Raw genomic sequence first — 18128 nt, forward strand, 5'->3', positions numbered from 1 at the left:
TTGTCAGTTTTAACATCTGACAACAGCTGATTGCAGAAACAATTCTCCCCAGGCACAAAGTGAAGCTCCAGAATATTTAGCCCAGCTTCAAACAATGCTGATAATGTAAGATTGCAACTGCAATAATCTATCTCCTGCATTGACTCATGAGTCCCTGAAGGTTATGGCCATCATCATGTAGAAGCTATTTGAAAAATGCTGACAGCTTATTGGACAAGCTATTGATCAAGCTGTATAGCTTTCTGGTTTAATATTATGCAGCGAGTAAAGCAGGGCTGGAATAATCTTTGGTTATTGCAGGGAGTAAAAACATCCCGGTGTTATGAGATTTCAACAAGGAGAGGGTTTGTAACAGCTTCTTACCCTGAGGCTTTACCACATATGTTACAATGTATAAACTTCTCTTTGATATTGCTGATGAAATATGGTACAGTACATGAGAAAGAATTGAACATCATACAGAGATGAAAAGAGTAGCTCTAATCTAGTTGAACTCATATTTATTTGATAGATTCCAGTTTGCTCATGTAAACACTTCTTCAAGTGCCAGAATAAGTCATGGAGTTCCTCTTGGTACGGTGTTGGAATCAATATGCTATACTTTATGAAAGATTTCTAAAAAGCCTAAATCCAACTATATAAGAATACAATCTGTTTTGTTTTAAAGATAAAAATCTCCATAAGTTTTTTTTTTTTTTTGCTTCTAGATTCAGACAAAGCAAGAGCTTTTGTCTTTGAAACAGATTTTATGTGAATATTTTTAAATCTGTATCTGCACATACGTTCTGAATCTTACACCCAATCCTGGAGTTGTGCAAAGATTAGTACTGGACCACTTGTCTATTTATTATTTAATGAAATAACATTTTTTTAGCCAGCATGGGATGAATTTGTACATATGCTGACGATCTTAAATTGTATTTATCCACAAAGTCTGATGGCTTCAATCGGTTTATTAGACTACGACAATGTCTTTTATCCATAAAAACCAGCAAGACTTTTATAGTTGTTCTGCTAATCCCAGATGACAGAGGTGTGGGTATTGAATTACATGTAAATGTTTTGGAATCTGAGTCACACCGTGAACAAAATTTCATTAAATTTGTTTGCATGTGAATCAGACCAGTCTGAATCTTCTTGCACCTCTTGGGCTCTGCAGGGTGTGTAGCTTGGACAAATAGTCTTTGTTTATCAGTCCATTGGGTAAACATAATCTTAAGACTTTTAAATTGCAATCACAGGACTTCTATTATTATCTTGAAACGTCTTTATTTTTTTCAGATAACAAGAGAGGTCTAGTTGACTTTAATTTAAAACGTTCAAGTTCAGCATGACACAGATGCTTGAGAATCTTCACTAATACATTAGGTAAAGGTTTTGGGAAGCATCAAATAAATGTCACTAAAGTCGTAAACCTGGTAGAATCTCAACTTGTGGCCTTTCAATTCAGACAAAACTTAATTTTTGGGGTTTGAATTGGACTGTGTGTAAATGTATTTGTTTCAGAATGTAACTGTTGTGAACTGATTAGATTTCGAGTGGACTAGAGTACATTTGGTAGAGTCAGTGTTGGTCATGAAGGTCCTGGAGTGCTTAAAGGTGCAATAAGCAAAAATTGTGGTCAAATTTGGTTACTGCAGTTCATTTTTCTAAATAAAAATATTACTCTCTCATTCACGTTGCGTGAGTTTCATGGCTTTTGCCAGTTACGGATCAGCAAACGAGTCATACACAGTAAGTTTATAAGTAGATAAAAATACATTATTATATCTGGTGTTAGCACTCATGGGAGTTTTACAGTATTGATCACTTACTACACCTATTATGGTAGTTAGTCTCTGGCGTTAAAAGAAGTGAGGTTGATTGCCGTCTTGCTGTTAGCTTGACGTTATAGTTCTGAAAGATTCGTTAAAAGAAGTAAAACGCCACGATTGACTCATTATTCACTTCATATATACATTTCACTGTAATATCCAGTGTTGGGAGTAACGCCGTTTAAATATAACGGCGTTACTAATGGCGTTATTTTTTAGGTAACGGAATAATCTAATTAATTGCTTTTCCTGCTGTTGCAACGCCGTTACCGTTACTGGGGACGGAAGGTTGTGCGTTACTATGTGCTTGTCGAACGTTGAGCAACAGTTTGAGGCTTTCTGACCGCCACACTTCAGCTGCAGCCAGGGAGAGAGAGGTGTCGGTAACGCACTTACAAACACGATGATGTTTGGCCTTGTGGGCGGAGACCCTCAGTCTTCCCACTGTCTCAGTCGCTGCCTGCTGTAGACCCAACAGAGCAGTGATGGGAATAACGCTGTTTAAAATAACCGCGTTAATTTAAAAAAATATTTCTTTCTGTAACGAGCAAACTAATTAATTACCGTCTTCTTTTAACAAAACGATCGTTTCTGTTACTGATAAGGAAATGCGTGCGTTAAGCAGCGCGGTGTGTTGAAGCTGTCATCAGCTGATCAGGAGCTAAAGAGGTAGATGTTTTCATCCAAGCGCATCACGGCCCGTGAAGATCAAGGAAGACATGATGAATATCTACGGCTGCAGGTGTGGATCTGCAGCCGTGCCCTTCTTAGCGTGACAGCCGGACGTCCCGAAGGTCCGCTCACCTGTTCACCGCTCAGACGTCCTGATCTTCTACCTTCCTAGATCATCCAGCTGTAACTTGTTTCTGATCATGTCTTTAGTCCCGCTGTAACACTGATGCATCAGTCTCAAACGACATGGAGCTCAGGTGTTATTAGAACTACCTGTGTGTGTTTACCACCCAGCTTCAGCTCTTCTGTGGTTGGGTCTGACCCACGTTAGTAAATGTAAGTCCTCCATCAGATTTGTGCCTCTTCTAGTGTCATTTTAAACGATTTTAATTATTTATTTAACCGTTACTAGATTAGCAGCAACAGAAATGCTGCTAAAAACACACAATTATATGAAGCTGGAAAAATTAGAATACTGTGCAAAATTACATTTATTTCTGTAATTTAACTAGACTGAGAGACCATTTAAAGGCTCAGGAACCTTTACAGGTGTTTCTATTTGCAATTTTAAATTTTAGCTGATTGGGGTCTTGTTAAATATCACACAGTGACCTTTTAATAGTTTAGATAAGTGTAATGCTCCTGTTAGTAGTTCCTCCTGTAAAGAGCTTATTTATTTAAAATTTTCAGGTTAATAAAAAAACATTTGGACATACATTGTATTATGTTCCAGTCATTAGTCATTTATATTTCACTATTGTAGTAATTCTTGCATGCTTAAAGGAAAAAAGTAACTAAGTAGTTATTTTTCTTGGTAATTAGTTACTTTTATAATCTTGTAATAGTATCAGTAACTATAATGAATTACGTTCCAAACACTGGTAATATCCCGTTGTTGGTCATTGAAAAGTAGCTTGAAATGATGCTAAAGGCTGACAATTTGCTTCTAATTCACCATTAGCGTTGTTAGCTCAATGTTAGCCTCTAGCCATATTTACCCAATATTAGAGTAAAACAAAAATATTGTGGCTTCTTATGGGTACAGGAAATAACTTTTGGGTCATTCATACTGGCCTCACTTCTTTAAACAACTCTGGAGCTTTTTGCCTGGAGTTGTCAAATTACAAATGCCGATGCTGCAGAGTTAGCTTGCTGCAGAACCAGCAACCTCACAAGCTCACTGATGGTAAACAGTAACTACGTCTCTCCTTCATTTTGTTTGAAAGGAGAAAAACTGACAACCCCCCAGTTGGCTGAGAAATAAATCGGTTTCAGTTTCTTCCTTCCAACATGATTGAGACATTAGACTGTTTTGTGAATAGTTCAAAGTCAAATTCTTACATGTTGCACCTTTAATGCTTTTATTAGATACATTTACAGACAACACTGAAAATGCAGAGATGAAGTAGTGAATGAAAGATATTAGGTAATGATATACTGCAAATTATGTATCAGTTTTTTTTAATAAAACGTGATTAATCCAATCAATTATGTATATGGAGTTATATGGATATTATATGGATAGCATAGACTTTGACATGAATTGGATACTTTTCTTTTCGTTTTGTGGACAGAGATGATTTCTGTGCAACCACTCTGAGTTCAGGTTAACTGAAACATTTATTCAATATAATTTTGGAGAATAAATGGTTCAACTTCCTGTGTATTATTTTTTTTTTGCTTGAATTATGTAATTTTCCACATGAATTGCATGCCAAAACACACACATATGAGATAAGCCAGAAGCCTGCTGTAGCGAACCTTCACCAGAAAATGCAAGCACAGATGTAAATGGAAAGGCAGATGATAAAAGAAGAGTTGTTGGCATTTAGTTACCTTTTTGTTCCACTTCTATTTTTAGGCATGGAGGAGAGAAAGACAGAAACAAATAAAGAACAGATTAATCACGTGAGAATTTTCTTTATATCACTGTCAAATAAAAGAACAAAAGGATCATGGGGTTAGTCGGAAAAAACACATTAAACATTAATTCATTTGCTGTCAGAGAGGATCCTGTTAGGAGAGAGACGCATTCATTAAGTCTTAAATTATACTTATTTTACAAACTTAAAAGTAACACAGCAACAAAGTTAAAATACAATATTCATGCATAAACATTAATGGTTCATCCCTTGAGTTGGGAATAATTTTTAGGGTAATTTGACAAAACTAATTTTAAAGTGTATGTATGTAAAACTATGTATTTTCCCTGGCGGAAAGGGGCAATACAAACCTAAATCATTGCAAGCAAGCTGTATTTTGTGTTTGAGTAAGACCTTTCCAACGGAGGGCCATTAGGGTCAAAAATCCATGGGAGAGCAACATCCAGCAAAATGACAGTCATATCAGACTCCCTTTCATCACTGGCAATGAGTGAAGAGGTACATGTGTAAAACAACAACATTTATTATTGGTGAAAGTTTTGTAATCGTTTGTTACAAATCAGTAAATGTGTTTAGTCCTCACGGGCTCCTGTAGAAGGAAACATGGTGTCTAATATGGCATCGTCCAGAGACTTAGACCCGCTCCCATGTATTTTAGACCCAATTTGTATGGTAATTTGTTACAAAGCCTCCAATATTTTTCAACAGCTGAGCATCATTAATTCTTTTTCAAGAACATTTTGATGGACACTTCTTCACATTAATGGTAAAAACTACAAATTGTGTTTTTAAAATTTATCTAAAAATGCTATGAGAATCATATTTCAAGAGAATCTGAAAAAGTCTAATTAAATTGTGCTTCATTCAAAAAATAATAATAAAGCATACGACTATGGGATTTGCCATATCAAGTTTATTTATAAAGTACATTCAAAAACAGCATGACAGCTGACCAAAGTGCTGTAAAGTAGTAATAAAAGGAAAAAAAGATAAAGATCATAAAAGAGATAAAAGGGATAACCTAAACATTTAAAATAAACATACTAGAGTAAAAACTAAGTCACAATAAAAACATAATGCTAAAAGGTTAGCACATATCAACAGGGAAGATTCTAAAACAATAAAAGCTTGGTCATTGATCAAAAGCTAAATGATAGAAGTAGGCCTTCAGTACAGACTTGAATTGACCCAGTTCTGGGGCCTGTCGAACACCAAGAGGGAGAGCATTCCAAAGTTTAGGAGCAGCGAACGCAAAGGCCCGCTCCTCATGAGATTTGTACTGTATTTTCCGCACCATAAGGCTCACCTGATTATAGGGCGCACAGCCAATCAGCGTCCTAGTTAAAGGTTTGGTCCGCACATAGGCTCAATAGCAGCTATAAAAATTATTCAGCAGCATTACTGAAAAAAGCACTCACATTTTTTTTCATTCCTCGTCCATAAATCCCTCAAAATCCTCGTCCTCCGTGTCTGACATGAAGAACTGACCCAGCACTGAACCCAGCGCGCTCGGCTCCGACGCGCCCGGCTCATCACCGTCAGAGTCAATGCCACTGTTGTTGCTCAGCTCTCCTGTTGTGATCCCGGCCTTGGTGAAAGCTCGAACAACAGTCTGGACGGAAAAGTTGGCCCAGGTATCAGCGATCCACTCACAGATGGTGGCATAAGTCGATCGGCGCTGCCTGCCCGTCTTGGTGAACGTGTGTTTGCCATCAGCCATCCAGCGCTCCCATGCTGCTTGGACTTTCGCTTTGAAGGACAGGTTCACCCCGATGTCCAGCGGCTGGAGTTCTTTGGTTAATCCACCCGGTATGATGTTGAGCTCCGTGTTCATCCTCTTCACCTGGATTTTAACGGTGTCAGTGAGATGGGCTCGCATGGAGTCGCAGATCAGCATGGTGTGGAAGTGTGGAAGAAGCCGTTGAGTCTTTTGGTGTACACCTCCTGCAGCCACGCCACCATCATGTCCTCATCCATCCAGCCCTTCGGGTTCGCCTTGATAATCACGCCGGTGCAAAACTTTTCTTTGGGTAAAATTTCCCGCTTGAAGATGACCATCGGCGGCAGCTTCTGGCCATCAGCCTGGCAAGCGAGCATGACGATGAAGCAGGACTTCTCGTGGCCGGTGGTCCGCACAGAAACCGTGCTGGTCCCCATTTTCTCCATGGTCCAGTTCACCAGGATGTCGAAGGTAAGCAGGACCTCGTCTATGTTGGTGATGTGCTGGGGCCATATGCTTTTGTCTGCCATCTTCTTAGTGCAATAGGAACTGAACAACTCTAGCTTCTCAGTGTCACCTTTTATTAGGTGAGGGTGGGCGGTGCTACAGGCCAGCTCTTTGTTTCCTGCGGACACAGGTGTGGCTAGCTTCACTTACATCCTTAATACATGTATAAAAGGAACATCCGCATTAAAAGGCGCACTGCCGGTTCAGGGGAAGATAAAAGGTTTTTAATAGCGCCTCATGGTGCGGAAAATACGGTACTTCATTTTTGGGATGCACAAAAGCAAGTGATCTCCTGATCTCAGGATTCTGGGTGGAACATGAGACTTGAGCAGGTCTGACAGATAAGCAGGGGCTTGACCATTCAGGATGTTGTAAACAAAGGATAAGACCTTAAACTGGATACGATATTTAACTGGCAGCCAGTGCAAGCGTGCAAGGACAGGTGAAATGTGACAGCGTCTAGAGGTGTTTGTCAGCAATCTAGCTGCTGCATTCTGCACTCTCTGAAGACGCTCAATTGCTGAGACACTGACACCAATATGGACTGAGTTAGCAAAGTCCAAAAGTGAGGTGTGAACGACAGACTCCAGATGTGGTCGTTTGACTATTGACTTTAAACGTGAGATGCAACGTAGTTGAAAAAAAAAACAAGACCTGACTGCAGCGTTAATTTGTAAGCTCATTGACAGATCAGAGTCAAGTTTCACTCCCCGACTGCCTACACACGTTTTCAAATTTAAAAATGGTAGAGGAAAGTCACCAGGTGCATGCTTTGGATTGACTGGATTAAAAAGAATGGTGTCTGTCTTGTTTTCGTTGAGGCAAAGGAAGTTCTCCGACAGCCAGCCTTTAACTGCAGTAATTTCTTTTGCATTTACACAGTGTTGTGTCCATGAGGACAGCTGCGAGGAAACAGTGAACACAGTTTTGATTCCACAGCTCAACAAGTGTAGAAAAACCTCCAGAATAAAAAAAACCTACTCAGGCTATTACATCTTAAACCTCTATATCACTTTCTCTTTAGACTAGCCTCTTAGGTCAGTCATGGCTTTCTGTCATTCCCCCCATTTGAGGTTGAGGTTAGCATCCATCCATCCGTCCATCCACACAGCCTGCCTGCTCCTGTCCCCTTCCCTCCAGTAATCCTGCTTCTAATAAGAGAGGATTAACCTCTGTTACCAGAGCTTACAGGACTCCTCTCCACCAAACACAGAGAGCAACAGAGTGAGGTACGGAGGTCGATGGATAGGCGAAAGCTGGGCAAAGTTTGAAAGATGGGAAAGTTATTAGATAAGAACAATATTAACTAGTGAGAAAAGAAAAAGAACGAGGCAGGGCTGTAGCAGTCAATGGAAAAAGAGGAAGAAATAATGGCGAGAGGCTTTCAACAAGTTGTCTTGGTGTCAGATCATAAACTCGAATGCTGGTACAGCGCGGCACCTCATTAACAGCAAACACCCGGGCTGTCGCTGAAGCACAGTAAGTCCATAGCTAGCATGAGCACAAGTTGCTCTGGGCTACATGTGGACCACCATTACTGGCGACTCAGATTTGCTAATAACACAGAACTGCATGTGAACCTCCATGCATCAAATCAAAGTAAAAAGCCTAACGCGCCTGATCGAAGCCTCCTCACCTCCCATGAGCGAGTGCCACACAACGGGGACCATGGGGAGGCTAGCGTTTCTGATTGAACGATCGCTAACAGTGGCGAGGGGAGACCGAGGTAATGATCTATAAAAAAGGCATTAGTGGCGGAGATGTGAAAAGTGGTACACGATGCAATCACCAGGGGAGATGGTGTGAGAAGGAAGTAAAGGGATGTGGATGAAATCCCCCCCAACAAGGAAACACACCTCTCCCCAAAGCCACGGGCCAGCATGCAGCTCTTTCACTTGACCGGAAGACGCTCGGGAGATGCAATAAGGTCACCCGTCAGTACACTCACAGTAATTTGTTAGTGTCATGTCGGCTCATGTGTCACCACAGACTGAGACGCCACTGTGATGTGTGCTTTGGACGTCCACATTTACTCTGCTGCAGATAGAAGAAAAAGACGAGCAGCAGGCAAAAGCTGAGACTAGAGAATTGATTTATTTGAAATCCTTTTTTACTCCGCCCCACCACCTCTATTGTGACCTTAATACGATTTGGGTCACGGCTGTCGCTGAGTCACTAAACAGCACTTAGCTCTCTCTCATCTTTCTTTTGCGTTTCCGTTCTAATCGTCTTTCCATGTTGCTTCCTCTAAAATGGCAGAGAAACTTTCAAAATAAACTTTTTTAAAGAACTCGATCTGAAGTCTTGTTTGCATTTCTTGATTTTTTTAGCACACAAAATAGTCCCTTTGATAATTATTTTTAAAAGAAAAGCTTTATTTATAAAATATATGTGTGTATGTTCTCTGTGATGACATTTCTATTTTATTTAACTTGAAATATTAACATATTATCCTAAAATTTGGTTCAGTCATAAAGATGTTCACTGGTTCATTGATGGAGAGCTGCCTTAATGCCAGAGTTTTAATCTATGATAATCTGTTATTGAGAGAAATGGTTAAAACCCATTTGGTCTCCACATTAAGCACAATGTAACATGATCATTTCCCGTAATCGGAAGGTTGCAGGTTCGAGCCCCGCTCAGTCTGTCGCTGTCGTTGTGTCCTTGGGCAAGACACTTAACCCACGTTGCCTGCTGGTGGTGGTCGGAGGGACCGGTGGCGCCAGTGCTCGGCAGCCTCGCCTCTGTCAGTGCGCCCCAGGGCAGCTGTGGCTACATCGTAGCTCATCCCCACCAGCGTGTGAATGTGTGTGTGAATGGGTGAATGACTGATTGTGTTGTAAAGTGCCTTGGGGGGTTCCAGGACTCTAGAAGGCGCTATATCAAATACAGGCCATTTACCATTTACCATCATTTTGCTCTCAGGATATTCTGTGAATGACCTTAAGCTACCGTAGCATGAATCTTAACTCAGTCTCTATAAAACTAATATGGTTCTAGCCCTTTATTGTGTATGCTAATGTAGATACATACATGTGGTTGTATGGAAGAAATACAGTATCAAATATTTGGGACAATAAAAAAAAAATTCTGTGAAATTATGCATTTGAATTTTCAAACTTAAAATTTAACAGCAAAAATTCAACAACAAAGGTGACCTCCTGGTGACCCAAGCCAAAGTAATGTCACTCAGTCGAGTCGAGTGGTTTTCAGCCAATTAAATTAAACTTTTCTGATCATGTGACTCCAGTGAGGCGTCGACTTGTTCGAGTGATGATTGCATTGGCTTGGGTCAGCTCATGCATTTTTGCATTTTGCTGTTGAATTTCTAAAGTTGAAGTTTTTACCTTAAAATTCTGCTGCTGAAGTTTTTCGTACGAAATTTATGCCGATGTATTTTAAGTTTAAAAAAATACATACTTTCACTAAATAAAAAATCTTTTATACATTCAGTGTATTAAAAAGTCATATTCTGGTGAGACTGTGCTTCTTCCTTATGGTCACCATTTAGGCATCAAAAGTGAATCAAGACATTGGGGCTAGGGTTAAACGATAACTTTTTTGTAGTTTTTATTAAAGGTTCCCTGTTGTGCTATTTTAAACTTTGAGGGCAAAGGTAAGCACAGTATTTTATACAAATATTACCAATGGCAATATTGCAATGTCATGTATTTTAAACAAAAGAACTATGTCAGCCTAAACTTATACCTGCAACTAAAACGCTTGGTTTCAGTGAAACTCCATTCTTGCCCGCTCCAACAAAACAGCGTCTTAGGCGAGTCAGTTGCTGCATTGGCTGTGGTAGTCCAGGGGTTAAGGCAGGGGCTCCCAATTTCTTTTTTGTTTTTTTGAGGACCCTCTTGCTCATGTCCAAGACAAGTCAGGACCCCCAACCCCAACTCCTACATACGTACTCACATTAAATGTGATAATTTACCATCTTTATACAAACACACAGAGTTATAAATTATATATGGAGTTCTCATTATACTGTAGGGTGTGTTATTGGGAGTTTATTAATGTAATTTTTACAAATAAATTCTTGCCAATCTCACAATCTCAGCAAAGACAAAATTGTGGGGACACCCTTGGGGGTCCGGACCCCCATTTTGGGAACCCCTGGATTAAGGCATCTGTCTACCATCTCAGTTTTGCCATGTGCTGACGTGAGTTCGATCCGGGTGGTGTCGGCAGTAACTTAACTATCCAGCTGAGGCAGGCTAAATAAATGACCTCACATGGACTCACACTGGCTAAACAAGCAAATAACACATTAGGTCTTACATTTTAAATAGTTTTCCAATAAAGGGTTGAAAAGATTCCTGGCAAGACTAGCTACTACTAATAGTTACTGTTCAGACCAGGATGCAAACCTGTGCGAAACTACATGCCAGCCCAGCACTCTAACCACTGGACTACCAAGGCCACATGCCGTGTGCTGGCCAGGGGAGACAGGTTTCAGACCAGAGACAAGCTTCCAGACAAGGAGCAGGACCTGATGGCGAGATTAGTTTCCAGTGAGGCTCTAAATGATTTTTAAAGTAAAGTATTTCAGTTGAAACGGTAATAATGGTAAAACAAGTTTCTGTAATGCTAACGTGTCCTCGTCACAGACAAGTTTAAGGAGTCCAGCTGAAGTCTGACAAATAATTGCAATTTCCAATTAAACATAAAACTAATTTTGTTTGGGGAAAAGAAGGCCAGTTGGATGTTGCTTCAAATATGCAACCGTCTTGTTTCATTTTGCCAGAGGAGTGAGATAACCAGCTGTAATTACCATTTCGGAATACGATTTGGCAGAATTATAATTAGGATTTGCCAGTTTAAAATTTTCCTTTTTGTAAAACAAAACTGTTGTAAACAGGCAAACCTGGGGAAATTTCTAGCGGGAGCTTTGCAAGTGAAGCTTGTTGCATCGTCTTTGCTGGTCAACAAACACCTTTTATCTAACTAGTTCAGGAATGAAGTACTTGTGTCAACGCAAATCAGCGAGTGACGTACAAAATGAGATAAATTCACTCATTAAATGGATCTTTGTTGAGTGTCTGTTTGCATTCATTCAACTTAATGACACACTTGACCAGGTAATTGTTTCCTCAGGCCAATTTTACCTGAATGCAGCCATAAATTGGCAACAAGTTGGGACGAAATAATGAGTTTTTGGAAAGTGGGCTTGAAGTTTGGGGCTCACTGCCAAACACCAGGGAAGAAAAGTAGCATGGCTGATTCTGCCTATAAAGGAACAGTTTGTCTTGGAAGGTTTAACAGGCTGAACAAGTAGCGTAAAGGTAGAGGTACTAAAGGAAACTACGTCAGTGGGTGTAAGAAAAGGAACAAAAGAGATCATGCAACGATCGCTTTGCTTTCTGAGCGTATGTGTTTCAAGTTTAACAGGCAGGCTGAAGCACTCTGCTGCTTTGATACACAATATGCTATAAAATCCTTTATTCTATATCCGCCACATCAAATCAGCCATTCTATATTTGTTGAATAATGGATCATTTCCTTTATAATTTCCAACTATTGTGTTCTACTGTACCAAAGGCGCATGCCGAGCAGCTAACAGCGGGAGAACTTTTGATGCTTTCAGCGTCGACCCCGTCAAGTGAGTGGCAGCCGTATGGATTTTCATTTGAATAATTAATGCTTCCCAATTTCACACTAATGGTTGAGAGGTATAAGAATGGTATCATTAGCCACTAATAGAGATTCACGACGAAATGGCAGCAATATTTTTTGTTGTATCCCTCCCTTCCCACACCGCCCCATCTCTCCCTTCCGTCTCAACGAAGGAGCTGAAGAGTGAAAGCCCCCTTAACTCCATCCCATCAGCTTTTTAATTAATGACACAGATTACAGGGCTTTGAATAGCATATGCCTAAGGATGGGGGAGGACACAGCCAGCTACCATCTCTCTTTCTCTGAATTCCCTCTTCAGTCCCTCTCATTTTTATTTTTTGTCCTATCATTTTCCTCGGCCAGCACTCATGTGTCTCCCAAACCATCATTACAGGTTCCATTTCTCAACATCTTTTCCTTTTTTTTACCCCTTTCAACCACTTGTCTGCTCTCTTTGTGCTGCCTTCAGCTACTTATTTAATCTCCTCCCCATGGTGTCTCCTTTCTGTCCCCATCGCTTTCTCTGTCTCTCCTGCAGGGAAGCAGCGTTGCTATCTTATAACCTTGACAATGCAGGATGCCATCTGTGTGCAGGCATCTTCCTCTTCTGCCTGTGGGATTGTTCATGCACATGTGTTTGTCTCCCTTTGAGGGACAGGTGCAGGGACTTGGAGATCGCCCAGTCGGGTGTCCCAAATGGGTCCAACCAACAGAGGGTGAGAAGACAAGTGGAATCCAGGGGAAAGAAAACCTAAAGTAAATGTAATTTATTTTAGTGGAGCATGGAAGCAAGTGGAGCAGGAGTAATCTAATTGGACCTTCTTAAATATGTCATGATTTTCAAGGACTTCTATATTATGAAGGAGAACAAAGGGAGGGAGATATGGGAGGCACTAAGAACACGTAGAAGAGATGTGTAGATTATCTGAATCGTGCAATAGGATCAGTAGAACAGCTAAGAGTTGATGAACCTTTGGGATCTAATATTGAAGAGAATGAATTTTGGTGTGTAAATAAAGATGGATGGAGCATTTCTGCTGCCTTCTGCTGTTGAAAACCCCAGCCAAAATATCCCATGAGTGTTTAATTAAATAAATACAACTTAACTTTTTGGAAAAATAACAATTTGAACATACAGCTGCAAGGTAAAAAAAATAAAAAAAAATAAAAACATGTGAATTAGAAAAACTCTAAATCTCAATAAGAACCTGATGTGTTCAACTTTCTATTAAAGAACAAGCCCCATTCTTTTATAATGGAGGTGTGGGACATAACACATATACTGCAGCCAGCCACTAGAGGGGGTGTTTGTTCCCTTCACCTTCAAATTCTACATTGCATTGTTTTGCTGTGTATTTTTAAACATATTTAAAAAGATTTAAACATGTTTAAAAAGTTATAAAAAACAAAAAACTGGTGTTTGGTCACATATGGATCATGGGAATCCATCTGAAGGTTGTTTAGGCACTAAGAGGTAGCGCTTGTGCTAAACAGCTAAACGTGTGAGTATTGCCCTAAAAATGTCGCAAAACCCCGAGCTTTATTCTCCTGTTGGTATTCACTGGTGTTCTGAGTTGCTTGGTGGATTGATTGACTGCATCGCCACGCAGTGAGAAGGAAAAAAAAACACACAAATGGGCTGTAGTCCTACTCTCACTACTGGTAGAGGTTGTTACACTATCAGGAGCCTCAGGAGCATGTGGAAAACTCTCACACAGCCACAACAAAGTGGATCTCCAATCCAGTCATATTTTTCTGTAGAATATCTCATTCCTCAACCAGGAGTGGTTGAATATCAACTTCCACGATGGCATTGGTTACTCTAGTGCATTCAGCACAATGAAGCTGTTCAAGAGTTCTCAATCATGTCCCAGTCGTACACCTGTAACTAGAACACACCTGGTAGTACCTGAAGATGCGAGAGATAATACCAACAGCAGAATATTGCAGGATACTTTGGGCCATCATTTGGAGGTGCTACCTACACGCTGATTGCGTTTCTCATCCCTCAGATGAATGATCCTTACATGTTTAGTCTTGTATCAAAAGTGACTAATCAGGCTTTCCAACACTATAAGACTCATTACAGCAAAGTCATGTTGTAACAAAGAAATACTTTCCCTGCTTTTGGTAAGCTTATATTGGTAAATCATGAATACATCAATCTCATAAAACAAGGTCGGATTCATTAGGTCTAAACTTTATTGCAAACATTTAAATACTGAGTTGTTATGTTCTTAGAGTGTTTATTCTTTTTTATTCTATATTTGTATTGTTTTCTGCTGTATTTTAATCATGTATGCAAATCAATCTATGAGTCAATCAATCAATCAATCAATCAATAATCGTGGAAGGTATGGTATCCTTCTCAGAACAAAAGCACATAACCCTAGTTTGCACTTTGACTGCACTGGCAGAAAAATTAAAACAAGGAGAACAAAAAAGAAGGAAGACAATACATATTAAATGAGCTTTGTTTAGTAGGGTGATCATTAAAAGGAGAAAACCTCCAAGGAAACCGATCTCTAATTAGAACTGTATCCTCGATACACCCCAACAAGTTTCCAGACACAAATCCCTGTGTCTGTGTGTGTGTGTGTGTGTGTGTGTGTGTGTGTGTGTGTGTGTGTGTGTATGTGTGTGTGTGTGTGTGTGTGTGTGTGTGTGTGTGTGTGTGTGTGTGTGTGTGTGTGTGTGGTGGAGGAAAACACTGAGCTAAAAGCTTTTGCTCGTGTTGTGTTACATCACAATATTTATGGACTTTTCAATAGCTTGTAAAGCATTTGTTCAGATTATTCTATCTCTAAAAAGTAAACAAATGAGATGGGAAACTGCTTCCTAAAGTCTAGATTCACCCCTTTAGCCTGGTAATTTATCCACATTGGTAATTACTGCGGGCTGCACAGTGGTGCAGTGGTTAAAGCTGTTGCCTTGCAGCAAGAAGGTCCTGGGTTCGCTTCCCAGCCTGGGCTCTTTCTGCATGGAGTTTGCATGTTCTCCCTGTGCGTGTGTGGGTTCTCTCCGGGTACTCCGGCTTCCTCCCACAGTTAAAAACATGACTGTTAGGTTGGTTGGTCTGTCTAAATTGTCCTTAGGTGTGTGTGTGTGTGTGTGTGTGATTGTTTGTCCTGTGTGTCTCTGTATTGCCCTGCGATGGACTGGCTCTCTGTCCAGGGTGTACCCCGCCTGATTGCCCGTTGACTGCTGGAGATAGACACCAGCCCCCCTGCAACCCTGCGTGGACAAGTGGGTTCAAAAAATGGATGGATGGTAATTACTGCCTAGCCATGTAGCAGTAGTTCTCAACAGGGGGAAATTCTGTTGTGTTTACCTCAAAATCTGCAGTTATTTTTCTAGTACACCCATATTACATTGGACATCAGATCTCATACCAAGAATTTTGTCCCAACAGTTTTAGGTAAAAAATTAAAGTTTTGAGTCATTTATTATCCTTGCCCATACTTCCCTGTATATTTGTGGGCTGTACTCTTGGCTTTTATACAAAAATTGCTCTCTGTTAAAAAAACAAGCTCTTTATCAAGTGAGTGATAATTACAGCAATGATAATGATGATTATTATAATGATTGACTGAGTTGTTAGAAGTCAAACTGAAAACAATTGCTCTAATTTGTTGGGAGCACCAGTAAATTATGATAGCGTAGCAGAGTTATTAAAATACCTGAAACAAAGGAAGTGAATGGGATACATATTTTTAACAAAATAGTTTAGTGGCGAGCAGGTGGCTGTGAATTCAGGTCACGGCTCCTCTGTTAATCTGTTGTTGTTGAGATATGTGACAGAAAGCCAGTCATCAAAGCGTGCTGCGTGGGCTGGGGAGTGGTCAGCTGTCACTGATTGATGAGTTAGCATTAGAGGCCCCCTCCCTTCACACATGGCAGGAGGGGGGGGGGGGGGGGGGGGGGGGGGTTGATCAGGTGGGAGAAAAGAAAGAAGAAGAAGAAAAAGAAAAAAGCTTTCTGAACAAGGGGTGTAATGCTGTCATTTCAGCTGGAACGGAGGAGGGTGTGGTGGTGTGATGTATTTGCTGTCACACTGTTGACTCCCACGCTAGATCTAATGAACTTGATGTGGAGGCCTCAAGGGCGAAAATACTAAATAAATGTACTGAGAACAGCCTACAGGTGAAACAGGAAAAATTAGAATATGGTGGAAAAGTTTATTTATATCAGCGATTCATCTTAGACTGAGAGACTATCTAAAGGCTCAGGAGCCCTTTGCAGGTGTAGCAGGTTTTGAATGTGACGTTTTCACATTTTTACTTTAAAAAAACATAAATATGGACCAAAATGTGTGATTTAAGAAATTAGAATTGAAAGTGGACCACAATTACCAAGGCACAATATGTAAGAATGAAGTAAGAATGCCATCCTGTGGTCAAATTTGAGTACTGCAGTCCATTTTTCTAAGCAAATTTTAGTTTTTTTTACTGCCTTTTCCGTGAGTTTCATAGCTTGTAACAGTTACAGATTCTAGATGACAAGTTAAGACGAGTCATACACAGTAAGTTGATAAGTAAATAAATACGTTAGTGTATTTGATAATAGCACTCTTGGGTGTTTTATGTAGGGAGCACTTACTACACTTATTATGGTAGTTTGCTTCATTAAATGAAGTAAAACACCACAATTCACTCAGTATTCCATTCGCACATACGTTACACTGTAATATTGAGTTGGTAGTTGAAAAAGTTGTTTGAGATAATTTTAGAGCTGAATATTTCCTTCTAATTCACAGTTAGCATTGTTAGCTCAACGTTAGCCTCTCGCTAACACTTCACCTGATAAGAGTAAAACTAAAGGATACTGTGGCTTCTTAGGGGTACAAGAAATAATGTCTGGGTTGTTCCTGTTTACTGGCTTTAGTTCAATAAACAACTGGTGCTTTTTGCCCCTCTTGTGTCAAACTACAAAAGCCTGTGAAGCAGCGTTAGCTCGGAGCAGACTCTGCAACCTAGTGAGCTCACAGGATTTAAACAGTAACTACTTCCTTCTTTAGCTTTTTGAAAAGGAGAAAAACTGATAACCCCCAGCTGTCTGAGAATGAAATCTATTCCAGTTTAACCTTCTTTCGAACATGAATGAGACGTTAGACTGTTTTGTGATAATTTAACATATTGTTTAAATTTCACATATTGTTTAAATTCATATTAAAGTAATAATAAATATAAAAAATACTGGTGAAAACAGTATTTTGACTGCAAAAAGAAACAATGTTGTGGTCCACTGTACATGTGGTGTTGAGAAATGTATATTTAATACTTTAATATCATAGTTTTAATCTTAAAGTAGTTTCAAGTACATTTAAAGACAAACCTTGTGATCCACGTAAACACATCACAACACCGAGGCCCCCTGCTGAGACAGTGTGTTCAGGTAACAGCCGTGAAAGACCAATCACACAGGTGCTATATGGTTAATGTGTGACCACTACAGAACAGACCCATAATCACTCCAAGTGAGATCCAAGCTATAATGTAAGTGATGGGCACGTGTAGAGCATCAATTTCATGGTTGTGTCTACCAGCTCACTGTGGTAGCAAGTGCTGTGTAAAACTTGCCAAAACAATCTATTCTATTATTCAAACATGCCCCCCAAAGCTGTTAGCAGGTGTATCAATAGAAACACAAATCGTACCTATTAGGCGAGTGGGAATGAAAATGAAAAGATAACAAATTGAATGGCATAGTTTCTATACGGCTGACACAGGCTTGTCTACATGTGAGAAGTGATTGGATGATCACACGCCCTGGCTTAGCTTCTTCGTTGTAAGCCGCGTCCGACTGGGCTGAGCTGGATCCTACTGCGACAGACAGGATTCTACAATGTCCTTATTAGCTACAAACAGCGGGCGGCAACCGGTGGTTTATGTATAGAAACAGACTACCAGCAGG

The 18128-nt window shown here is 40.1% G+C and overlaps 1 protein-coding gene across 19 annotated transcripts in view; it reads right to left on the reverse strand.

The window, feature by feature from the left end:
* LOC107377409 (adhesion G protein-coupled receptor L3) overlaps positions 1–18128 on the reverse strand; it is a 410636-nt gene that overhangs the window by 162834 nt on the left and 229674 nt on the right. For 10 of the 19 annotated variants that reach the window (XM_070547650.1, XM_070547655.1, XM_070547644.1 and 7 more), the window contains one exon: positions 4322–4337. The exons of 3 other annotated variants lie outside the window; for them this stretch is intronic. In XM_070547650.1, coding sequence (XP_070403751.1) covers positions 4322–4337 — 16 coding nt within the window. The remainder of the gene's footprint in view (positions 1–4321; positions 4338–18128) is intronic. 6 more of the 19 variants (XM_070547651.1, XM_070547669.1, XM_070547672.1 and 3 more) reach the window with 1 other exon arrangement.

Source organism: Nothobranchius furzeri, chromosome 2, assembly GCF_043380555.1.
Source record: "Nothobranchius furzeri strain GRZ-AD chromosome 2, NfurGRZ-RIMD1, whole genome shotgun sequence".
Lineage (NCBI taxonomy): Eukaryota > Metazoa > Chordata > Actinopteri > Cyprinodontiformes > Nothobranchiidae > Nothobranchius > Nothobranchius furzeri.